Source organism: Desmodus rotundus, chromosome X (assembly GCF_022682495.2).
Source record: "Desmodus rotundus isolate HL8 chromosome X, HLdesRot8A.1, whole genome shotgun sequence".
Lineage (NCBI taxonomy): Eukaryota > Metazoa > Chordata > Mammalia > Chiroptera > Phyllostomidae > Desmodus > Desmodus rotundus.
This window is the reverse complement of record NC_071400.1, coordinates 67,113,941-67,141,109: the sequence shown is the minus strand read 5'-3', so window position 1 is coordinate 67,141,109 and position 27,169 is coordinate 67,113,941. Positions and strand designations below refer to the sequence as shown.

Sequence of the window (27,169 nt, the reverse complement as noted above, 5' to 3'; positions counted from 1 at the left end):
AAATAATTTATATATACTAAATGTACATACTCATAAACCAATACTTCAGGCTTTAAGAGAAATACCACACAAATTCAAAGATCAAATACATTGGACCAGGTGCCTATGGGAAGAGGCATAAGTAATGGATATGGGGAATTGGAATAAAAGGAAAGAAATTTAAACATGTCTGAATGTACAAGGAAATAATCTAAGATAAGGGGTATGGAGGTGGAGTAGAAAGTATAAAAAGGTGCTAGATTAAATAGGGTGGTATGTATGTGATCCAGTGCACAGGATTGGAGACAGATTTCTTATCAAAAAGCCAACAGAAGAGATGTAGCAATAGCTGGGTCATATCTGGAGATGGCATTTAGGTATCAGAGGGTCTTCTGTCAACTACCCCCCCAAGCAAATACAAAAGATTACAGCTTCCAAGACAAGTTATCTTCACAGCCTTTGGAAGGTACCAATGTCTCCTACAAAAGTGAGGATTTATTTCCATGTCCCCCATCTGCCTGAGCCACACTCACTCACCTGAACAGCTCTGATGTGGGGTTTCCCCCTCCAATGTCCATGGTCCCTCTCCTTGCTCCAACTTGAGGATGACCTCTGGTTTGGGAACTTGGTACCCTGTTAACAGGACATGATACAAGGTTGAGTCCAGCTAAATGGACTTCAGGGACCTTTCAATGACAATTCCATTTGCTCTTCAGAAAAGTAATCACATTTCATTGGGAATAGAGTAATAATCACAGAGGTGAAAAAGGACTGAAGAGTGTCAGACAAATCAAGGACAATAACATCAACACACACTTGCAATGGCCCAGAACACTCAGCAGCTTAGAATACAAATAGCCTCACTGAGGCCCCTGACAGACACATAGGAGGCTGTGCTTACCGACTGAGAGCAGGTGGCTATAGTTCTCTAGTGTCACATCCCAGTATAGGCACCTCTGAGCAGGGTCCAAGTGCTGCCACTCCTCCCTGCTGAAGTCCACAGTCACATCCTCAAATGATACTGAGACCTGTAACAATACAATCCTGTTCAAAACAACATGGTCAGCGGGGAGTATAATGGGAAGATAAATAGGAAGCTCTTTTTAATGACTTTTACTATAATGTATCATAGGGTTTTCACTCAGTACCTAGTTTTGCATTTTTATTTTGTGAGAAAAAACTTATTGAAGTATCTTGACATTCATTGCGTACTACATTCATTCACTTATTCATTCAGCCATTCATTTTTTCAAAAATGGGGATTAAAATGGGCTCTCTTTAAGTCCTCTAGTTAATGTAAGAACAAGATACAATACATTTGCTGGTCAATTCTGTGCTAAGCAATGGCAATAGAGTTGAATAAAATATATTTAAAAAAAAAAGACTTGAACACCAACACAGGAAGACATAAAGGGCGCTAAAAGGCATTTTGGAAGAAATGTATGGGGGAAAGGCAAAACAATAAAGACTCTAAAAGACAATATAGACAAATATCTTCATGATGTTGGCTTAGGAAAATAATTGTCAAATGGGATACAAAAAACATTAACCATAAAGAAAAAGATTGATAAGTCTTTCTATAATAAAGTTTAAAACTGCTATTCATTTAAAAGATAGCATTATAAGAGGGAAAAAAGGAAAGCCACAGAATAGGAGAAGATATCTGCAACAAATATTACTGACAAAGGCTCTTATTTAGAGGATATAAATAACCCTCACAAACCAATAGGAAAAAGAGACCACCTAGTAGAAAGTGGGCAAAGGATTTGAACGGGCATTTTACAAAAGAGGAAATCCAAAGCATCAATAGACCCACAAGGGCTTAACCTTAGTTAACCAGGGAATGCAAATTCAAACCACAATGAGATACCACTTCACAACCCTCACAATGTATTCAACGACAAAGGCTAAAAATACAAAGTTACGAAGAGAATATGATGTAATGAGAACTCTCACATTACCCATAGCCATGTAAATTGGTAGAACCATATTGGGAAGTATGTTGGCTTTGTCTGGTAATGTTGAAGATGTGCACACACTAGGACACAGTGATTCTACTCATGGAAATATGTCCAATTTAAATATGTGTACTTATGCAGCAGGAAGCATGTTCAAAAATATTTATAGCAGCATTATTTTAAATGTATGTAATATTTCATAAAAAGGTAAAAAAACAGTACTTTAAAAAATCAGTGTTTAACAGTATCTACTATCTTTGTGGAAAAATGTTAAAGATATTTTCTTTGTTGTTTTTATTTGCATCATCTCTAAAGATATACCCCACCCACAAACTAATCAGGACCAGTTTTCTGTACTAAGGAGACCTAAGGTGTTGGGGAAGAAAACCAAATAAATATGTTAACTGTTCCAAAAAATTAAGTTAAAAGTTGCCAATTGAACAAAAGTGGAATAGACATGATTCTCCCTTGCTCCAATTTGCTAAGTACAACTAAAAGCCCTGGACATTATATGTAAAACAAAGATAAGAAGACTCTGTCAGCCCTGGCTGGTGTGGCTCAGTGGATTGAGTGCTGGCCTGCAAACCAAAGTGTCGCTGGGTTGATTCCTAATCAGGGCACATGCCTGGGTTGTGGGCCAGGTCATGGGCCAGCGTGAGAGGCAACTGCACATTGATGCTTCTCTCCCTCTCTTTCTCCCTCCCTTCCCCTCTCTCTAAAAATTAATTAATTAACTAAAAATCTTAAGAAAGAAAAAAAGAAGATTCTCTCAGTTGGAGAGAAAGTAAACTGGCTAAGGACCTCAGAACCTGTCAAAAGACACGGTAGTGGTTTTCCTGTGTTTTCTTTTTGTCCTGGACTAGGTGCTGTGAAGCCTGGAAACCCATAAAGCCAATTGGCATAGACAAAAACTGCCCCCCCAAAGCCTGCTCTCTCTAGCAAAAGGATCAGGAAATGGGGCAATGTAACAAGAAAGAAAATTTTTGATAATAACTGCCCTATTCCAGCCAAGCATCACAGGAAAACTGTGGCCCCCACCACCATTCCCATCAGCAAAAGCTGAGTAAGGAGCCCAGAATTTCATCCTTTCCTGGGGGTAATGAGGCCCCTCCTCCATAGTGTCAGTTTAGGCTAAGTGAAGATCTTGGATTTTCATCCCCACCCAGCAGCAACAAGGTGCTCATTCCCCTCTGAGATGCCTGAACTTCTGCCTCCACCTGGCAGTAAGAAGGAGATTCTCCTTTTCTAGCAGAACAGAGTCAGCAGAGTCCTGCTAAACGCAAGATTTAAATAATATCCAGAATCTCATGTTTCCCAAGATATCCAGGACATAATTAAAAATCAGGTATCATATGAAGAAGCATGAAAACCCCAACTTTAATGAGAAGAGACAATAGACACCAATAACAAGATGACACAGATGTTACAATTATCTGACAAGATTTTTAAGTAGCCATTATAATGCAAAAATAGAATGTCTCAGCAAAGAAATAGAAGATATAAAAAAGAACTGAAAGGAAATTTTAGAACTGAAAAAATATAATAACCCAAAATTTAAAACTCAGTAGATGAGCTCAATAGCTCAATAGCAGAATAAAGAGGACAAGGGGAAAAAAATCAGACATTTTGACAATAGAAAAACACACATGATCCAATTTGAATAACGGAAAGAAAACTGGGAAAAAATGAGCAGTCTCAGGGACCTGTGAGACTGTAACAAAAGATCTGGCATTCATGTCATCAGAGTCCCAGAGGGAGAGAAGAAGTACTATGGGGCAGAAAAAGTATTTGAAGAAATTATGGCTTAAAATTTCTCAAATTTGACAAATGATATCAACTTAGAGAGTCAAGCAGCTGAGCAAACCCCAGAAGAATAAACCAAAAAAAAAAAAAAAAAAAACTATACCAAGACACACTATAATTAAACTTCAGAAATCTAAATTCAGAAAACAATCTTAAAATCAGCAAGAGAGAAATGACACATTACCTACAGGGGGAAAAAACAAAGTAACAGAGAATTGCTCATCAAAACCATGGAGGTGAGAAGGAAGTGGCACAACATTTTTCAAATGTGAAATAAAAGAACTGTCAACCCTGAATTCTGTGTCTAGCAAAATTACCCTTCAGAAATAAAGAGGTAATAGTTAACAAATACATGAATAGATGCTTGACATCATTAATTATCAGGAAAATGCAAATCAAAGCTACATTGTGATACCACCTCACATCTACTAAGATGACTAGAGTTAAAAAGACAGATAATAAATAACATGTGTTGTTGAAGATGTAGAGAAATTGGAACCTTCACACATTGCTGGTGGGATGTAAAATGGTGGGCCTACTTTGGAAAACAGTTTGGCAGTTCCTCAAATGATTAAATATGAGTTATCATTTGGCCCAGCAATTCCACTCAAGATAAATTAAAATATATGCCCATATAAAAACTTGTACACAAATGTTTATAGCAGTATTACCTATAGTATCCAAAAGGTGGAAACAATCCAAATGTACATTGGCTGACAAATGGATAAACACACATGTGGTATATCTGTACAATGGAATATTATACAGTCATGAAAAGGAATGAAACACACTACAACATGAATGAACACTGAAACATTATGTTGAGTGAAAGAAGCCATACACAAAGATCATATATTATATGATTCAATTCATGTGAAATGTCCAGAATAGTGAAGTCTATAGAGTCAGAAAGTAGTGGTTACATAGGGTTGGGGGAGGTAGGGAGGAGGGAAATAAGGAAGGGGAGTGATGGCTAAGGGTATGTATAGGGTTTCTTTTTGAGGTGATGGAAATGCTCTAAAACTGATTGTGGTAATGGTTACACAAATGTGTAAATATACAAAAAAAACACATTGAACTGCATACTTTGGGTAAATTGTATGGCATGTGAATTATATCTCAATAAAGCTTATTTTATTTTATTTTTTAATTAATTTGTTTACTTTTAGAGAGATGGGAAGGGAAGGAGGAAGAAAGGGAGAGAAAACATCAATGTGTGGTTGCCTCTCACACGCCCACTACTGGGGACCTGGCTCACAACCCACGCATGTGCCCTGACTGGGAATTGCACCAGTGACCCTTTGGTTCACAGGCCAGTACTCTGTCCACTAAACCACACCAGCCAGGGCTCAGTAAAGCTTTTATTAAAAGAAGAAATGGCCCTTTTCGGGTGGCTCAGTTGGTTGGAGCATTCATTGTCCTGATATACCAAGGTTGTGGGTTCCATCCTTGGTCAGGGCACATACAAAAAGCAACCAGTGAATGCATGAGTGGGTAGGACAACAAAATCAATGCTCCTCTTTCTCTCTCTTCCCCCCTAAAATATCAATACAAATTTATAAAGTATTTAAAAAGAGAAAAAAAAAGAAATGAAGGGGAAATCATCACATTCCCTGATGAATGAAGACTAAGAAAATGTGTTGCCAGTAGTCCTACCCTAAAAGAAAAGCTAAAGGAAGTTTTCTAAGCAGAAGGAGATGGTAAAAGGACTCTTTGGAACATCAAAGAAAAAATGGAAAGAACAAATATATGGGTAAATACAACAGACTTTCCTTCTGCTCTTGAGTGTTCTAAATTATATTTGAAGTTCAGAGCAAAAAGTCTAACATTGTTTGGATCTCCATGTACATAGAGGAAATATTTAAGACAATTTTATTATAAACTGTGAGGGTAAAGGGACTTAAAGGCAGGTAAGTTTTCTATATTTCACTCTAGCTGGTAAAATGCAACACACCAGTAGACCTATGTGGTGATGGAACAGTTCTGTATCTGGATTATTGTACAGGAATCTACACGTGTGTAAAATGACAGAGAACTACACACACTGCATCAATGTCAGTTTCCTGTTTGCCATATTGTACTCTAGTGATGTAGGATTTAACCATTGGGGGAAACTGGGCAAAGTGTTACATGGGACCTTTCTGTACCATCTTTGCAACTTTCTATAAATCTACAATTATTTCAAAATAAAAAGTTTGTAACAAATTAACAATATTATTTTCAGAAAGATTGGAGAAGTTAGTGGACACACCATAAAAGATCAGGATGCTATTAGAAGAAGCATTTACTTCTTTCTTATCTATCTGCCTACCTACCCACCTGCCTACCTATCTATCATGTGGACTGGTGACTTCCTATTTTATTCAGCAGATTATACTCCATTACTATCATTATTTATATTGCTACTCAAATCATCCCAGATTTGGCCAGAGAACTCCTTCAATCTGACTCCTCTGTGCTTTTGACATGCCCCCATCTTTCGAGCACCTCATTACTCTCCAGCACTGAGTTCCTCCAGATAATTTTGTACACTCCCTGTTCTAATCCTGTAGTCAGTCATTTCTCCACTTATAGGAACAAGTAGCTCTAGTGCCTATTAGTGACAAGTGGTAAATCAAAGTGTGCTCACTGTGCCTGGGACACACATCGCTGTCCTTTCAGCATCAAAGTGCGGAATGTTTTCCATACACCATAGGGAAACAGCAACTATTAATTGTTTCAGGTAAAAATCGTCAGTGGATGTTAAAATCAGTGGACAAAATTATGAGAAATAAGATATTTACATAGTCTAAATGGATCTCCCAGAAAAACAGTTATTCATTACAAAGGGAAAGATAGTAACTTCATAGTACCTGGCAGATAGCATCTTAGCCAGGTGATCAAAATTAATATCAATAAGGGATAAATTGATATTAAATGCCTTCTGACATAGGCACTGAGAAGGCCACAACATCATTTCTGTGATGTTCCTGATAAAAATGAGTAACACAAATCTAATTATGTGGAAGCAAGAAACAAACTGAAATTGAGACATTCTTCAAAACTGTCAGTGTCATGAAAGTCAAGGAAAGGCTAAGAAACTGTTCACACAATCAAAAGAAGGACAACAACAAATTTAAAAACAAAAAAGAATCAAAACTGCCTGAACATTGAATGGAAGTCCGACAACCAAGGAGTTCAAGAAGAAACAGTAATTCAGATCAGTAGGAGGGGCGGAAACAGGCAGCTGGAGCAGAGAAGACTCACAGCAAGGTGGTGGCTGGAGGACCGAGGCAAGCAAGGCAGCGGATGGCAGACTAATGATAAGAAAAATGGTTTTGAGAGGCTGGAGGGGGTAGAAATAGTAAGAGTGTGGAATGGAAATAAGTCATAGCCAAAGAGAAATAAATTTAAAACGAAAATAAGATGAAAGAAGAAGGTAAAATGGAGTAAGAGAAGAGAGGAGCAAAATATGAGATTTGAAATAAGCTATAACATAAAAACTAGTAACCTAATAGGCACAGATTTGAAGGACAAGAAATGAATGTTAAAAAGCTATGCAGCAGAGAAAATAATGCAAATCATGAAGAAGACTGCAGTGGAATTCGTCTCAGTAGAATCTAGTGTTTACCCCATCCTCTCTCTATCTGGATCTGCCCCTGGTGATGTCAGATGGTGTCCCAGTCTGGCCCTAGGCAACCTGTTTGAGACTATCAGTGATCCACAATTTGTGGTGTTTCCTTCAGTTGTTAATCTAGTCAGTCTATGATCAGCTGTCAGGCTTAAGCACCCAGGGTAGGCCAGAGTAATTCCTGTAGGTGGGGTTATTGCTTCCCCCTCAGGCTGATGCCACTTGGAGGGAACTGCTCTGCCTGAGCAAGATGGCTCCTGCAGTATGGGGGATGACTCAGAACAGAGATCCTGATGGTTGCTCCCTCAGTTTTCTTCCCAAAGCCACCATCTCCAGACTCTCCTCAAGCGTCTTTAGTCTACTTTGTCCTCCCTTTGCCGGAGCCCAGAATAAGTGGCTGCAAACAAATTTTGGGGGGTTGGCCCTTTATGAGGTTCTCTGTGTCTCTAGCCATCTCTCCCCGGAAGACAGAAACCCTGCCACTTTTCACAGCTGGATGTTATCTGGGTTCCTTTCTGACTCTGGTGTTGTAGGGTAGGGAGCCTAGCTTGGGGTTTAGATCCCACACTTCTCAGGGGGAGCCCCCCAGCCCTGAAATTTCCCTCTGGCACTTCAGCTGCCACACATGAGAGCCCAGCCAGCCCTTTTGCATCTCCTCCACACTCCATACCAGTCACGTTGTGGTAAAGTGATTTCTTCTGTCTGTTCATAGGTATAAGGCTTCTCTCCAACTACTGTTCAGTTGTTTATTCCAAATGATTTCTCTCCAATTTACTGTATTTTGCCATGTATAACGTGCACTGTTTTGCCCAAAATTTTGAGGGGAAAATGAGGATGTGCATTATACATGGGTATAATGATTACATACCATGGGTATAATAATCCTGTGTATAATATGTACAAAATATGGGTGCACATTAAACATGGCAAAATGAAGTACCATAGTTGTAATTCCAGATTGGTCCTGGGAGGAGGTTAGTATGATTTCCACTTACTCCTCTGCCATCTTTAGATTGGGTCCATTTGCCTGTTCTCTGATCCTGATGAGCTTTTCTCATTTCTTCTACTAGACACAGACTGACTGCCATTTGAGTCCTCTGACTATGCTTTAGTCTAGATTCTTCTTTGCTTCTTTGGCAGTTCTGAAATACATTGCTAATTCATTCTCAACTGATGCTGCTATTTCTGCTCCATGGACCACACTTTAGGGAGTTTGGGTCAATTGGCTCCTAGGCTCTTAACCATGAAATTATACTATTTCTGTGTGGTCTGTGCCATGGCTGGATTCTGTACTTCTGCTGCATCACTTACATTATGTCTGACTATTGGCTGGGTAATCTGTTTCTTGGGCAGGGTGACCAACAGTCCCAGTTTGCCCAGGACTTTCCCTATTTTAGCACTGCAAGTCTCCCATCCCAGGACACCCCTGTCATCCTATCCTGGGGATATCTGACTGATTCTCAGCCTCTTTCTGAATTCTACAACTGTCCTTAGCTTCAGCGCTCACTGCCTGGGGCCTTTGGTAACTGGCTTCAAGAACTAATACTATGCCTTCTGTGTGTTCTCTGGTCCCTCTATCAGTTTTCTAGTCAGTCAGGGTGTTATCACACACAAGACACAGTTTTAATGGTCATGTCTCCCATTCCCTAGGCTTCTAGTTAGTCTGGGACCTCTGGTGGACACCCAGCACACCTTTGCTGTTCCCTCTGGCTGGTCTTAGACCTCAGCAGCTGTTCTGTGTTCCATATGGCCCCTACCACCTTCAGTTATTCCTCAGTCTTTAAGATCCTTCTCTGCCTCTCCAACTGTCTCATGGGTCATTTCCCTCCCTGCTCCTCCACCTGTTCTACAGCCTCAGCAGCTGGTTCCTGCTTCCTTTGGCAGCTACTTGCTCCCAGATTCATCTTTCCATTTCTTGTTCCCTGGTGTTTCTGCATTTCCCATCCCCCCAGATTTTCCTCTAAACCCTGATACCACACAAAGTTGCTTGTCCTGCAGGCTCTTACCCAGCACACTGAACCTTTTTTGCTTTTTCTATTTAACTGAGTCTTCTGCTTCTTCATCCCTCTGGATGGTCCCTGCTTCCTCTGGCTGTTATTCAGTTCCTTTATCTCCTGGTCCCTCCTCCTATGTTGAGATCCTCAATGTTCTTGGATCCTCTTGAGCTCCCTTGCACACCACTATCACCACTTCTCCAGCTCTGACTACTGTTTCTTGGTCTCTCTGCTGCTCCCTGACCTCTGACTTATGTTTCTCATTTCTTCTGTCTCCTCTATTGCACTCCCACCTGTCCCCAAGGTCCCTTGGCTATCCTCCATCTCCATTAAGGGCACTCTGGTCCCTCCAGCTGTTCCCCGTGGCTATTCCTCACCCCTTTCTTTTACTGACCCCTTCTGCTTGTTTTATAGCTTCAGCCACTATTTCTTGATCCAACCAGCTGTTCCCCATTCCTGGGGACATTTTTATTGGTTCCTTGGTATATGTGCCCATTCCCTGCTCCCTGATATCTAATGAAAAAACCAAGACTCTGACACATAATAACTGAATAAATACTATTAACTAGGGTCTTGATAATTTCTTTTTTCTTTAAAGATTTTATTTATTTTTAGAGAAAGGGGAAGGGATGGAGAAAGAGAGGGACAGAAACATCAATGTGTGGTTGCCTCTCACATGCCCCCTACTGGGACCTGGCCTGCAACCCAGGCATGTGCCCTGACTGGGAATCGAACCCGTGACACTTTAGTTCGCAGGCCGGCACTCAATCCACTGAGCCACACCAGCCAGGACTAATTTCTATCTTTTCTTGAAAAGGGGAAGATATGAGTGGAGAAATGTGCCTTGCAGAGCCCAGAATCATTCATCTAGAATTTCCCTCACATCAGCTGGGCAAGAGGCCATGTCCAGAAGGACTGGGGAGGACCACATTGTTGTGGCCCCACCATGATGGAGCAGAGCCTAGCCAAGGGCGATTTTCCACTGGGTAGAAGTGATTCGTTTAACATTCAATGACCTTATACCTTTGACTCAAAATATAATTTCAGTGACTTGGGCAAAAAGATTTAAGTGTAGGAATTTCAACACAGCAGCTTTTTTTAAAAAAGGATTTTATTTATTTATTTTTAGAGAGAGGGGAAGGGAAGGAGAAAGAGAGGGAGACAAACATCAGTGTGTGGTTGCTTCTCGCGCTTCCCCTACTGGGGACCTGGCCCACAAGCCAGGCATGTGCCCTGACTAGGAATCTAACCGGCAACCCTTTAGTTCACAGGCCGGTGCTCCGTCCACTGAGCCACACCAGCCCAGGCTCAACACAGCAGTTTTAATCACAACAGAAAACCTGAAACACTTTAAATGTACATATAATAGATTGGTTAAATTAATTATAGTTTACCCAAAAGACATAATGCTATGCATCATGTGTATATGAAGAAAAATATTTATTGCCTAGAAAATTATGTTAAACTGCCAAGTTAAAAAGGAGGCACCAAATACTATGGTTCCATTTTCAAACTTGAGCTATATAATATATATGTATACGGTATGTATGCACACTCACAGCCCCACACTATACCCCTCCCTATACATGCACTCATGCACAGACAAATAAAAAACAACAACTGAAAGAAAGTATAGCTAAATGTTAATACTAGTTCATTTTGGGTAATGCTGGAATTATGAGTAATGTTTTATTCTCTTCTATTTGCTTACCTGCATATTCTAACATTTTATTGTGAAATAGTAGAATTATGAAATAATAAAAATTAAAATAAAATTTTAAAGTTTAATATTATCCACCCTGACTGTTGTAGCTCAGTGGATTGAGTGGAGGCTGCAAACCAGGGGGTTGCCAGTTCAATTCCCAGTTGGGGTACATGCCTGGGTTGTGGGCCAGGTCTCCATTGTCGGGCACATGAGAAGCAACCACACATTGATGTTTCTCTCCCTCTCTTTCTCCTTCTCTTCCCCTCTCTCTAAAAATGAATAAATAAAATCTTTTTTAAAAAAGTTCAATATCCCAATGACCACATGACCAAGAGTCCCTGTGACAATGAGCCTGTTCCATAGGCGACAGCATCCATAAGACGATCTGTAGGAGGGAGCTGTCTGGTAGGGTCTGGCTCTCTCATCATCTTACTCTGTTTACAGCCTCTCCAGGGGAGCTTTTAGTGGGATACTTGCAGTGTGGCAAGAGTGAAGGACACCTTCAGGAGACTGGGTTGCAGTCCAGTACTGTCATCCACAATCTGAGCCACCAGGGAAAGTCATGTCCATTCTCAGGCCATTTTGTTTACCTTTGAAAGGAGGAAGAACTAGAAAAGCCCTAAAGGCTGTGGTCGCCCCACTATCTCGTAATCCTCTAAGTTCCAAAGAAAAGGGACTTTTCTATCTTAGATCAGGATAGAGGAGAAATCAGCAAATCCCCGGAGACCATGGGGGAAAGAAGGCTCCAGTGGGGACATTATAATAGCAATATTTAATATTAACATCTGCAAAGAGCCAGTAGAGAGTGAAGGGCCTGTGCTGGGGGCCAGGATGTAACGTATCCCTGGTTAGAGCAAGTGACCATCCCCACACAGACATGCCTGCAGCCTGCTAGGGAGCTGACCCTCTCCTCCAGGTGTGGTGCTGACCCTCCTGTCCCACCTTTCCTCCATCAGCCACATCACATTTTCCACTGAAACACACAGGACTCCAGATGTGGGACATGAGCCATGTGGTACTCACTCTCAGCAGGAGGATAGTGATCTGTCTCAGGGGCAGTGAATCTGGAATATGCTGCCCTGGTGATCCACCTGCCCCTGCTCTGAAGCCCCATGATAGGTTGAGACTATCTCCTTACTGAATGAATCCCTGCCCTGGAGACATCTCCCTTCTCACCTCACTCAACCTGCCATGTTCCTTTGCAGCCAGAGCCATGGTCCATGGGGGAGAGTTCTGGTTGGTTGGCATGTTCCTGCTGAGCCTCAGCCCTGGGGCTCTCTTGCTGACAACTCAGCTCCTACCAGGAGCTTGAAGTCAGGAGGGCATCTGTGGATTCAGCCAGAGCTGCTGGGGCTAGAAGGAGATCCTGCAGCCTTCACTATGAGGTCTGATCCTGGGACTCCACAGAGATTCCAAGAAACCTGGACAGTGTCCACATGGTCAGTCATTCCACGTTCACCCCATAAATGCTTCCTGGGGGCACCAAGAGATGGCTTACTGTGCTGGATACTGTAGAAGAGAAAAGTCCAGTAAAACAAATAAGTATTAGCATCAAATATGGGAAAAATTCATGAGATTTGTTGTAAAATGAATGAGAATTTGAAATCCAGCTCTGGGGAAAGTCACTTTTGCCTGAATTTTTTTATCTTAAAACAGGGTAAGAATACCTGTCTCATGTGATTGTTAGGGTTAAATGAAGTGATGCTTCTAAAGTATTCACTCCTACTTGGCACCTGGAACATACTTTATTAATATTAAATATTGCTATTATAATGTTCCAGGCATATATTTTTAGGTACCTCATTGACTTTTCACACTCATTCTGTGACTTCTCATCATCATCATCATTATTACCATTTAGCATTAGATACAGCCATTTGGAAATCCTAAAAACTTTGCCCCAAGATCACGCAGATTAGGGGGAAGGACAAAGACTCAAACCCAGGTATGCCTGACTCCAAAGTGCATTTTCATAACTACTGTGCTGTATGGTATTTTATACAAGGCAGAGTCACAATTATTACTTCTGTTTCCTGCTGCTTTCAGAATGTTTTGGCTGAGGGATGACCATGTCACTGTACATAAACCAACCTTCTGTTTAATTTAGTGTACATTCTGAGCAACTTATAGAGCCCACCTTCTTATGCCAAAGATGAAAGCATAAACTTATCACCTGCCGCCTCCCCCAATTCCCATTTGGGCCCTGAAAACCAACATGACTGCACAGGTCCCTAAATCATTAACTGCCACTGTCTGACAAAACAGTGTCCCAAAGGTGACATCAACTGGTTTCCATAGGCTCCTCAAATAATCACCAACATAGACAACATACCCTCAATAGAAAATCAACCATGGATCGCTGAAGGCCTCTTAGGGGCCAAACCTGACTGTGTATAACTCACAGCCAATATATAGAATTGGTGACTCCCATAAAATCCTCAGTAGTAGACCTTCTGGCCCATCAAATATCAACTATCAAATATCCTTCAATTACCAATGTTCACAGGTCCTAATCAATGACTCCTATAGGTCCCTGCAAACTGACTTCCAAAGACTGGTAATCCCAGGTGAATCAATTATTCACCACCTCAGTCCCAATCAATAACTCCCATGGACCAATCAATGACTTCAGATACTTAGATCTCCAACTCTTATTAAACTTCAATAATTTCCACAGATGTCTCAATCACTTATCCACAGATGTCTCAATTATTTTCCTTCAAGGTTTCCCCAAGACTGTCACTCACTACCCCAACATGAATGACATTAAATTATCTAATCCTATTGGACCCTAAATCACTGATCCTCCCTCACTGAAATACTTCATTCCTTGACTCCCAGAGCAACCCAATCGACTCCAAATAGGATTTGGCATTGAATTTAAAGGATGAAAAGAAAACTTAAACACTTCCAGGCAGAAACAACATGTTCTTTACAATGGGAAGGAATCACAATGGCACTAGACTCCTTATTTGTAACAATAGAAGCCATATAGAAGAAAACATCATATTATTGAAAGTGACTAAAAAAAAAAAAAAAAAGAAAGTGACTGAGATCCCAGAATTTAAAACCCATCCTTGCTCAAAATGATTTTTCTGTCAGAGCAAAAGACAGACAATTTTAGACATAAAAGAATTTAGAGCATAATATGCTAATATTCCTATCTCAGGAGAATACTCAGGGGAATAGTCTAAATAATTATAAATGAAATAATTATGATACAGAGAAATCTGATCGGAACACTGAGGAGAAGTAGGGAGGGGCCATAGGAGGAGGTTGCCCAAGGCAATGGTAAATAGCCTAGCACAGCACTGCCTGAGAAGCTGAATGACTCCAGAGCACATGGAATTATAGGTGAGAAGATTTGAAATAAAAGAAGCGCTCTTGGGCTCTGGGGGTGGGGGCAGTGGCACTGGCTCTCTCTGGCTCTCAGGTCTTTTCTTCCTCCAGCATTGTGCTGCAGCTGCCTGCATTTTCCAACAGACGGTATTTTGGATAGGAAGGAACTCTGGGCACAGCCTAGGATCAGGCTGGCCTGGCAGAGGGTGGCAGGATTATTCTTTGTTCTAGAGGGAACAGGCTCTGAGGCAGAAGCCTGCCATTCTTCCAATATTGTGTAGCTTTTGTGTATTATGTTGTTTTAGTTTGTGAACTAACCCTGCAGAAATAAGATAACCAAAAACTAACAGGGAGAATTCTGGGAGAACCCAGGTGTTAGAGTTTAGCCTTAATTGATAGGTTTAAATAATTAAAGCTGTGACTTTATAGGCTCAAATGATGGCTTTGCAGGGGTGTCTGACCTTTTAGCATCTCCACTCCACACTGGAAAAAGAGTTGTTTTGGGCCACACACTAAATACATTGTGACACATAATCACAAAAAAAGCTCGTAACGTTTTAAGTATATTTACGATTTTGTGTTGGGCCACATTCACAGCCATCCTGCCACAGGTTGGATACCCCTGAAATAAAGATTCCTTTCTTTTATCACCAAACTTTTACCTCTGGAATTTTGCCTGGAGGGTGGTAGCAGGCAACAGGACCCCACTTGCTGTTCGGTAACAGTTGCAGAAATCTCGAATTCAGAGGAAAGCAGTTTTGAGAAATAATCCTTGCAGTTAATATACAGTTATATCTGAGTAAAGAAAAATAATGTAATTGAGCATTTGGAATAAATAAATTATTGCTATTACTAAGTGGAAATTTTTTCATACCCTGCAAAAACCTACTAAGTGAAATGAAGAGGATATTCTTCCTAACTCATTTCATGAAGTCTGATACCAAAACTAGGCAAAAATAGTACAAGAAAGAAAACTAGAGACCAACATCACTCATGAACACAGATGCAAAAATTCTTAACAAAATATTAGCAAATATAATTCAGCAATGTATAAAAAATTATACACTCTCAAAACTCACATTGAAGAAAAAAACAATCCTATTAGAAAATGAGCTAAAGACATAAATAGGCATTTCACCAAAGAGGGTATAGAAGGGCAAAAAGCACATGAGAATATGTTCAACATCCACAGACAAGCATATTCTAAAATTTATATAGAAAAGCACAGCTTCTAGAATAGCTAAACCAGTCTAGACAAAGAAGAATAAAGTGAGAGAATCACTCTAATCAATATTAAAGCTGACTACATAGGTACAGTAACCAAGACTGTGGTTTTGGTGAAGGGATAGACACATAGATCAATGTAACAGAATAGAGGATCCAGAAATAGCCCCGCAAAAGTATGGCCAACTGGTTTTTGACAAAGGTGCAAAACAATTCAATGATGCTGGAACAATTGTACATTCACAGACAAAAAGAACTTCAACCTAGGGGGTAGGGATGAAAAAGTGAAGAGAAATAAGAGGTATGAACTTTCAGCTATGAAATAAATAAGTCATGGAAATGTAATATAGATGGAAAAATAGTCAATAATATTGTAATAATTTTGCCTTTTTAAGATTTTATTTGTTTATTTTTAGAGTGAGGGGAAGGGAGGGAGAAAGAGAGGGAGAGAAACATCAGTGTGTGGTTGCCTCTCACGTGGCCCTCACTGGATACCTGGCCTGCAACCCAGGCATGTGCCCTGACTGGGAATGGAACCAGTGACCCTTTGGTTTGCAGCCCACGCTCAATCCACTGAGCTATACCAGCCAGAGCCTATTGTAATAATTTTGTATGGTGACAGATGGGTACTACATTTATTGTGATAATCACATTGTAAGTCATATAAATGATGAATCACTATGTTGTACTGAAAGTAATGTAACATTGTATGTCAACTATATTTAATAAAACATAAGTTTTAAAAAAGAACCTCAACCTAAATCTTACTCCTTTACACAAAAATGAAACAAAATGGATCATAGACTTAAATGTAAAGTGTAAAACTATAAATTTTTAGAGAAAAACATGGAAGAAAATCTTCGGGATCCAGGGCTAGGCAGAGTGCAGTATAATAAGAAATATAGATTTGGTCTTTGTCTCTGGTTCCTGTCACAGATCTCCTATAATCCCTGGAATTTCCTGAGTGATAAGAGCACTTGTTGTTAGTTTGTTATTCCTCACAAGCCCTTTTCTACCATGTCTGAGTTTATGCTAATAAAATGACTCTTAGGGAGCTCCTGGATAACTTCAGGGATGGGGGCTGGTTGCCAAAGAACCAATCATGTGATTAGAGGGCTGGATTAAAGGGTTGCAACTTTCAGCTTCCTCTCCCCCTACTCCATGCCCCAACCTTCCTCTTTGGGAGGGGAGAAGGACTACAGATTGAGTTTAATCACCAGTGGCCAAGGATTTAATCAATCATGCCTACATAATGGAATTTCCACATTAAAAAAAACTCCATAAAAATCCCTAAACACTAAGGTTCAGAAAGCTTCCAGGTTGAACACATAGACTTGCTAGAGTTGCTGAGAGGTAAGCATGCCCAGACAGTGCATGGATGCTCTGTACCACTCCCCTCATACCTTACCCCATGTATCTCTTTCATCTGGCTGTTCTTGAATTGTATCCTTTATAATAAGCTGATAAACATAACTGTTTTCCTGAGCTCTGTGAGCTATTCTGGCAAGTTATTGGACCTGAGGAAGAGGTCATGGGAACCACCAATTTATAGCCAGTAAATCAGAAGTTTGGGTGGCCCAGAGCTTGTGACTGGCATCTGAAGTGGGGGCAGTCTTGTGGGACTGAGCCCTTTAACTTGTTGGATGTGATGTTAAAGTCAGAATTGAATTGGTGGACTTTCATTTGGTGTTACAGAATTGGAGATCACAAAGTTTTTAGACAAAACATCAAAAGTATAATCCACAATACGAAACATTGATAAATTGGACCTTGCCAAACATTAAAGACTTGCTCTGAAAAATACCAGACAACAGAAAGGATGAAGAAGATGAAAAGACAAGCTACTGACTGGGAAGAATATTTGCAAAGAACGTATCTGAAAAAAGATAGGTATCTAGAATATTCGGAGAACTCTCAAAACTCAATGGTAAAAATAAACCAATTCAATTAGAAAATAGGCAAAACACACACACATGAATAGGCATTTCACCAAAGAGAATATACAGATGACAAATAAGCTTTTGAAAATGTGTTTGATAGTCATCAGAGAAACGCAAATGAAAATCACAATGTGCTATCACTACACATCTATCAGAATGGCTAAAATTTTTTAAAAAGTGACCACACAAAATGCTGGTGAAAATGCACAAAAACTGGATCTCCTACATTGCTGGTAGGAAATAGTACAGAACCCCTTGGAAATAGTTTGGTAGTTTCTTATAAAACTAAGCATGCCATTATCATAAAATCTAGCAATTGCACTCAAGCATTTACCCCAAAGACATAAAAGCTGATGTTCACACAGAAACCTGTACAATGCATGCTCATAGCAGCTTTACGGGTAATAGCCAAAAACTAGAATTAGTTCAGATGTCCTTCAACAAGTCACCAATTAAACAGACTGTGGTATATCCACACCAGGGAATATTACTCAGTAATGAAAATGAATGAATTATTGATACTGTCAGCAACTTAGATGGTTTTCAGGAACATTATGATGAGTGATAAAAACCAACCCCAAAAGATTATACACTGTATGAATCCATTTATATAACATTTCTGAAATAACAAAATTTAGATATGGAGGACAGATTACATTGGTTTCTAAGGGTTAGTGGGGGCAGGAGAGAAATGGGTATGGTTACAAAAGAACAACACCAGGGATCCTTGTGATGTTGGAACTGCTCAGTATTTTGACTATGGTGGTGGATATGCAGATTTACACAGGTGATAAAATTGTATAAAACTTAAAGCACACATGTATGAGTAAAACTGAAGAAATCTGAATAAGATGATAAGTTTTATCAAGGTCAAAATTCTGGTTGGCACATTGTAAAATGTTACCATTGGAGGAAATTGGGCTAAGTGCACAAAGGATCACTTTCTATTTTTTTTCTTGCAATTACATGTGAGCTATAATTATCTCAATAAATATTTCAATTTTAAAAATCAAAAAAGATGTTCAATGTCACTCGCCATTAGAGAAAGGCAAATTAATACAATGATGATCCTCCATGGACTGTGAAGGTTGGTGGTAAGTGGTCCCAGCCAATCCTTGCAGCTGACTGGCCTGGGTAAATCCATCCCATTAATCTACCAACAGCAACCAAAACTCAACTACAAGAGGAGGGAGTATTCAGCCCACACGAAGGGTGCACCTCTAATATCCAGCTTGGGCGATAGGGGAGGTTGTGCCACTGGACCCTACAGGGCACTTACTACATTAGGTCATGCTACCAAGACACGGAATCAAAGCAGCTCTACCTAATACATAGAAACAAATACAGGGAGACTGCCAAAATCAGGAGACAAAGAAACATGGCCCAAAAGAAAAAAACAGATGAAAACTCCAGAAAAACAGCTAAACGAAATGGAGATAAGCAATCTATCACATGCAGAGTTCAAAAACACTGGTTATAAGGATGCTCAAGGAACTTAGTGAGGACCTCAGCAGCATAAAAAAGATCCAGTCAGAAACAAAGGATTCACTAATTGAAATGAAGAACAATTTACAGGGGAACAACAGCAGAGTGGATGAAGCCAAGAATCAAATCAATGTCTTGGAACATAAGGAAGCAAAAAAACAAAACAAAAACAAAAACAAAAAAACCCAATCAGAACAACAAGAAGAAAAAAAAGATCCAAAAACCTGAGGGTAGGATAAGCAGCCTCTGGGACAACTTCAAGAGGTTCAGCATTCGCATTATAAGGGTGCCAGAAGGACAAGAGAAAGAGCAAGAAATTGGAAATCTATTTGAAAAAAATAATGAAAGAAAACTTCCCTAATTTGGCGAAGGAAATAAACATGCAAATCCATGAAGCACAGAGTCCCAATGAAATTTGACACAAAAAGGACCACACCAAGACACATCATAATTAAAATGTCAAGGGTTAAAGATAAAGAGAGGCTCTTGGCCCTGGCTGGTGTAGCTCAGTGGATTGAGTGCCAGCCTATGAAGCAAGAGGTCGCTGGTTCGATTCTTGGTCAGGGCACACGCCTGGGTTGCAGGCTGGGTCCCCAGTGGGGGGCACATGAGAGGTAATCACACATTGATGTTTCTCTCTCTCTCTCTCTTCCTTCCTGTCTAAAAATAAATGAATGAAATCTTTTAAAAAAGAGGCTTTTAAAAGCAGCGAGACAGCCCTGGCTGGTGTGGCTCAGTTAATGGAGTGCTGGCCTTCAATCTGAAAGACTGCTGATTCAATTCCCAGTCAGGCCACATGCCTGGGTTGTGGGCTAGGCCTCCAGTTGGGGGCATGCAACAGGCAAGCAATTGATGTATCTCTCACACATTAGTGTTTGCTTCTCTTTCTCCCTCCCTTCCCCTCTCTCTAAAAATAAGTAAATAAAAATCTTTCAAAGATTTTTTTAAAAGCAGCAAGAGAAAAGAAGTTAGTTAACAATTGGTTGCCAGATGGAAGAGGAGAGGGGGAGAACGGGTGAAGAGGTGAGGGGATTGAAATGTATAAGTAGGTAGTTACAGAATAGCCATGGGGATGTAAAGTACAATATAGGAAATGGAGTACCAAAGAACTTCTACGCATGACCCATGGACATGAACAATGGTGGGGGGATTGCCTGAGGGAGTGGGGATTGTTGGGTGGAGGAAGGCAAAGGGGAAAAAATCAGGATAACTGTAATAGCATAATCAATAAAGTATAATTAAAAAACAGACAACGATGAGATAATCGCTACACACTTATTAGCCAAAAAAATTTTTTTAAATAGTGCTAATACCAAATTCTGGAGAGAATGAAGAGAAGTTAGATATTTCATATATTGCCAGTTGGGATGTAAAATGGTAGAGCCACTCTGGAGAATAGTTTGGCAATAGTTTGACAGTTTCTTTAAAAATTAAACAAACATTGTACATCATGACCCAGCAATCATACTTCTGGGTATTCACTCCAGAGAAAAGAAATCTTAAATGTGCAGAAAAGCCTGTAGAAGATTTTTCATAGCAGCTTTATTTGTAATAACCCCAAGCTGGAGACAACCAAAATATCCCTCAATAGGTGAGTAGTTAAACAACCTGTAGCATATCTATAATATAGAATATTACTAAGCAATAAAATGAAGTGACCTATTGTTACTCCCAACAATTTGGATGGTTTTCAAGGACATTATGCTAAATTAAAAATATCTCAAAAAGTCACATAATGTATGGTTCCATTTAAATAACATTCTCAAGGGACTACTGGCTAAGATGGAGGCATAGGTAGATACACTTTGCCTCCTCAAACAACCAGGAGGACAACAACAAATTTAAAAACAAAACACAATTAGAACTGCCAGAAAATTGAACCATATGGAAGTCCGACAACCAAGGAGTTAAAAAAGAAACATTCATTCAGACCAGTAGGAGGGGTGAAGATGGGCAGCCAGGGTGGAGAAGACACGTGGCAAGGTGGTGGCTGGCAGACAGGGCATTCCCACATTTGCATGCAGATAAACCAGGAAAAACTACTGGGGAGTGAGACAGACCACACAACCCAGGGTTCCAGCATGAGAAAAGAAAGTCTCAAAACCTCTGGCTGTAAAAATCTGGGGGGTTGTGGCAGCGGGAGAAATTCCCAGTCTCACAGGAGAGTTCATTGGAGAGACCCACAGGGTCTTAGAACATACACAAACCCACCCACCCTGGAATCAGCACCAGAAGGTCCCAATTTGCTTATGGGTAGCAAGGGAAGTGACTGAAAGCCGGTCGAGAGCTGAGCAAGCAGCATATACTTGACCCCTCCCGTATATACAGCGCCACAACACAGGGATGTGGGTTGCCCTGCCCTGGTGATACCTAAGGTTCTGCACCTTACAATGAAACACATGTGCCAAGACAAAAAACATGGCTCAAATGAACGAACAGATCAAAACTACAAAAACAGTACTAAGTGATGAAGAAATAACCAACCTATCAGATGCAGAGTTCAAAACACCAGTAATCAGCATGCTCACAGAAATGGTTGAATATGGTTGCAAAATAGAGGAAAAAGTGAAGGCTATGAAAAGTGAAATGAAAAATATACAGGGAACCAACAGTGAAGGGAAGGAAACCAGGACTCAAATCAATGATTTGGAGCAGAAGGAAGAAATAAACATTCAACCAGAACAGAATGAAGAAACAAGAATTCAAAAAAAAAAAAAAAATGAGGAGGGGCTTAGGAACCTCCAGGACAACTTTAAACGTTTCAACGTCTGAATCATAGGGGTGCCAGAAGGAGACAAGGAAGAGCAAGAAATGGAAAACTTATTTGAAAACATAATGAAGGAGAACTTCCCTAATCTGGCAAAGGAAATAGACTTCCAGGAAGTCCTGGAAGCTCAGAGAGTTACAAAGAAGTTGGACCCAAGAAAGCATACACCAAGGCACATCATAATTACATTACCCAAGATGAAAATAAGGAGAGAATCTTAAAATCAGCAAGAGAAAAGGAGACAGTTACCTACAAAGGAGTTCCCAATAGACTAGCAGCTGATTTCTCAAAAGAAACCTTGCAGTCAAGAATGGACTGGAAAGAAGTATTCGAAGTCATGAAAGGCAAGGACCTACATCCAAGATTACTCTATCCAGCAAAGCTATCACTTAGAATGGAAGGGAAGATAAAGTGCTTCCCAGATAAGGTCAAGTTAAAGGAGTTCATCATCACCAAGCCCTTCTTATATGACATGTTAAAGGGACTTATCTAAGAAAAAGATTATGAACACTATGAATATAAAATGACAACAAACTCATAACTATCAGCAACTGAACCTAAAGAAAACAAAAACAAAAACAAACTAAGCAAATAACTACAATGGGAACAGAATCACAGAAATGGAGATCACATGAAGGGTTATCAGTGGGGAGGGGGAGGGGAGAGAATGGGGGAAAGGTACAGGGAATAAGGATAATTGGTAGGTAAAAAATAGACAGGGGGATGTTAAGAATAGTAAGGGGAAATGGAGAAGCCACAGAACTGATATGTACGACCCATGGACATGAACTAAGGTAGGGGAATGATGGTGGGGGTACAGGAAGAAGAGAAATAAAGGGGAGAAAAAATGGGACAACTGTAATAGCATAATCAATAAAATATATTTTTAAAAAACAAAAAAATAAATAACATTCTCAAAATGACAAAATTATGGAAGTGGAAAAGAGATTGTTGGTTGCCAGGGATTAAAGATGATGGTGAGGGTAAAGAATATAACAGGGGTAACAGTTCTATATCTTGACTGTGGCAGTTATTACACAAATCTACACACATGCAAAATGACAAAGAATTATAAACACACATATTGTACCAATGTCAAATTTTTATATTATGATTTTATAAGACATAACTATTGGGGGAAACTGGGTGAAGGTTACACAGGATCTCTCTGTACTAAATTTGCAATTACCTATAATTCATGTTTGCAACTTCTTGTGAGTCTATAATTTTTGCAAAGTAAAAAGTTTTTTAAAAGACTTTATTGATTTATTTTTTTAGAGAAAAGGGAAGGGAGGGAGAAAGAGACGTGAACATCAGTGTGTGAGATACATTGATCGGTTGCCTCTCACACACCCAACTGGCGGCCTGGCCTGCAACCCATGCCGGGGGACCCAGGCATGTGCCCTGTCTGGGAATCAAACCGGCAACCTTTTGGTTCACAGGCTGGTGCTCAATCCATGAACCACACCAGCCAGGGCTCAAAGTAAAAGAATTTTTAGAAACTCATAATTATGCTGGGAGATTTGATTATACCTCTTCTATAATTAATGAGCCAAGTAGACAAAAACAAGTGAAGAGGATTTGAAAAATATAATCAATAAGTTAAAGGTGCATAACTTCATTATGTCCAGTGAATGTACTCTTCTCTTAAACTCATGGCAGACTTAAATTTTTTTATTTTAATTGTGCAACTTGGGCTAAAAAATTGATTATTTTTTAAAAATTAAATTTTTGACAGGCTATATTAATTACAATCCTGTAATGTCAGAAATATAAATTCAAATATAGATTCAAAATTGCTAAAGCACTAGATATTAAATGTTCTCAACTAAAAAAAAAAGAAATGATAATTATGTAACATGATAGAGGTGTTAGCTAAAGCTACAGTGGTAATCATACTGCAATATATAAATGTATTAACTCAACACATTGTACACCTTAAGCTTACACAATGTTCTATGACAATTATATCTCAATAAAAAAGAAATATAGAGCCCTGGCTGGTGTGGCTCATTGGACTGAGTGCCAACCTGTGAACCGAAAGGTTGCCGGTTCAATTCCAGGTCAGGGCACATGCCTGGGTTGAGGGCCAGGTCCTCAGTTGGGGGTGTGCAAGAGGCAGCTGATGGATGTATCTCTCACAAATCGATGTTTCCCTCCCTCTCTTTCTCCCTCTCTTCCTCTCTCTAAAAAATTAAATAAATAATTTTTAAAAAGAAATATATAATAAAAAGATAACCAAATACCAAAACCAGCTTGCAATTTAGCAGGGGCGGGGTGTGGGGGAAATGAGGAGATGTTGGTCAAAAGGTACAAACTTCCAGTTATAAGAGAAGTTCTGGAGATCTATTATACAGCATGGTGATTATAGCTAAGAAAACTAAGTTCTATGCTTGAGAGTTACTAAGTGAGTAGATCTTAAATGTTCTCACCACACATACACACACACAACACACAAATTATGTGACACAATGGAGGTTTTAGCTAACAATATAGTGGTAATCATTTTGCAATATATAAATGAATCAAATCAAAATATTGTACACCTTAAACTTATGCAATATTATATGTCACTTATATCTCAATAGAGCAGGAGAAATATTCTCTAAACATGCTAAGTGATTCAGATCCTGGCCCGCAGGATCCGGTGTTGTGGTTGCAATATACAAATACACTCGGACTACAGAAATCCTGTGGAGGAAAAGGGACAGCGTGGCCACTTTCTCAAGAGCAGAGCGCCTGAGTGCCTTGGCCACTCTCTCAAGAGGAGAGCGCCCAGACCCTTGCCTTGACAAGCTTTTATTGTTTTTCTAGGCCCCTTACATCAAAGATGGTCCTCATTTACTATGCATAGGTTTGTTTTGGGTGGTTATCTTTTGCAGACAAAGGAGAGGATGTCGCTGAATACATCAAAGGAGGATATTTGCAATGTAAGGAAGAAATGGTCCTAACCGGGTTATGCTCCATACCTGGAAGGTCTAGCTCAGATTTTAGGAAGATAAAGATACTCAGTAAACATTTGCTGCCTCAGGGTGAGGGAGTTTTAGCAAGAGCTAGTCTCATAGCAGTCTAGGTACAATGCAGGCCTGATTTCCCACGGGAGAACCTATCCATGGACGTGGGTCCTGCCCGCCAACCTCGCTCCCCACTGGCTTTTCCAAGTGGGAGCTGAGTCACATTTCCCACGCTTGGAATGGTTCCCCACAGCTAAGATTGAAGATAAATTCAGTAATAAAATTATATACTTCACACCAAATTTTAAGACGTAGGTTATGATATATTTAATGGATATTTTGGTCCACAATGTTTTTCATATTTAAAAAGAAAACCCACAGATAAATGAACTAAGTGTTAAACATAAGAAATTAGAAAATGAAGATATTTATGACAAACTTGATAAAGGTAAGAGAAGACTATATTTATATGTATATTTATATTTATATATTTATTTATTTAAAAATATTTTATTTATTTTTTTTAGAGAGAGGGGAAGGGAGGGAGAGAAACATCAGTGTGTGGCTGACCCCAAGCGCCTCCCACTGGGGACCTGGCCTACAACTCAGGCATGTGCCCCAAATGGGAATAGAACCTGCGACCCTCTTGTTCACACCCAATCCACTGAGTCACACAAGCAAGGGCTATTTATATATATATTTACATACACACACACACACACATTCACACAATTTTAGGAAGGAAAAGGAGTTATTCCCACAGATGTGGGAGTGATCGAAATAATTTAACTAAGCATTATATACAGCTCGTGAAAATATAAAATCCCTAGCAAACATAAACTACCAAAATTAACCCCCCCAAAATAAAAATGTGTAAAGACCGGTAATCAGAGAAAAGAAAATAATTAAAATTTACCCTTTTAAAGGCACCAGTTCTAAGTGTGTTTATACCTCAAATTTAAAAATTAGTATGCCATTTTAACATATAAAAGAAACTCCTGAATTTCTTTTAAAAACTAGCATAAGCTTAATACCAAAACATGTTAAATAAAAAACAAGAAAACTATAAGCAGTTTTCTCATGTGGCAAAATTTTTAGTAAAATATTACTGAAATCCGACCATCTCAGAAGAAAAATTCCCCCTGAGGAAATAGAATCATTCCAGGAAGGCAAAGATCGGTCCACATACATATCAGTACAGCTCATTACAACAATCAAGTGAAGACAGTGACGCCGTCGAGGCTATCAAAAAGCACCTGAAACAATTCAGAAGCTGTTCTTAATAAAAACACAAATTAAAAAGGAACATAAAAACTATTTAAATATTACAATGACTACCAAAACATCACCAGAAAACATTGCGCTTAAAAACAAGTCCAGATCAGAAGACTTAATATCATTAAGATGACAATATTTTCCCAAATGATGTACAGGTTCAACAGAATCCACATCAAAATCCCAGCTGGCACTTTTGCAGAGGGTTACAAGCTGATCCTAAAATTCATATGGAAATGCAAGGGACTCTGAATAGCCAAAATGTTGAATAAGAACATAGTTGGAGGACACACATTTTCCTATTTCAAAACTTAATAGAAAGCTACACAAATCAACACAGTGTGGTACTTACATGAGGGTAGACATAGATGAATGAAACAGAATCCAGAGCTCAGTTATAAACTTTTACATTTACAGTCAATTGATTTTAGATAATAACTTCAATATAATTCAATAGAGGAAAGAAAAGTCTATAACAAAAATATATAGATAAATTGGACTTCATCACAATTAAAATCTTTTGTGCTACAAGGTCACCATCAAGAAAGTGAAAAGACACCCACAAAATGGAAGAAAATATATGAAAATTATATTATCTGAAAAGGGACTTATATCCAAAACATACAAAGAACACTTGCAATTCAGTAATAAAAAGACAAATAACCCAGGTAGTGGAGTGGGGGCGAAGGGATTGAACAAAAATGAAAAATGACTCATGGACATGGACAACAGTGTGGTGATTGCTGGGGAGAGGGGTGAATAGGGAACTAAATGGTAATGGAAAAAATACAATAAAGATTTTAAAAATAGGCAAAAGATCTGAATACATATTTCTCCAAAGAAGATATACAAATGTCCAATGAGCTCATTGCCTCAGTCTGTTCAGCCTGCTATAATACTATCATGCCCTGGTGGTTTAAACATTTATTTGTCACAGTTCTAGAGACTAGGAAGTTCAACATCAAGGCGCCAACAAGCGTAGTATCTGATGAGAACCTACTTCCTGGTTCATAGATGGCCATCTTCTTGCTGTGTCCTCACATGACAAAATGGGGAAGGGAGCTCTCTGAGGTCTATTTTATAAGGGCACTGATCCCATTTATGAGGGCTCTACACTCATGACCTAATCACTTCCC

The 27,169-nt window shown here is 39.5% G+C and overlaps 1 protein-coding gene across 1 annotated transcript in view; it reads right to left on the bottom strand.

The window, feature by feature from the left end:
• ZNF41 (zinc finger protein 41) overlaps positions 1–27,169 on the bottom strand; it is a 37,834-nt gene that overhangs the window by 6,054 nt on the left and 4,611 nt on the right. Inside the window, exons 2-5 of the mRNA XM_045187546.2 lie at positions 15,051–15,183; positions 12,226–12,558; positions 881–1,007; positions 517–612 (exon numbers count right to left, since the gene is read on the bottom strand). Of these exons, the coding sequence (XP_045043481.2) occupies positions 517–612; positions 881–1,007; positions 12,226–12,297 (295 nt within the window). The 5' untranslated portion in view covers positions 12,298–12,558; positions 15,051–15,183. The remainder of the gene's footprint in view (positions 1–516; positions 613–880; positions 1,008–12,225; positions 12,559–15,050; positions 15,184–27,169) is intronic.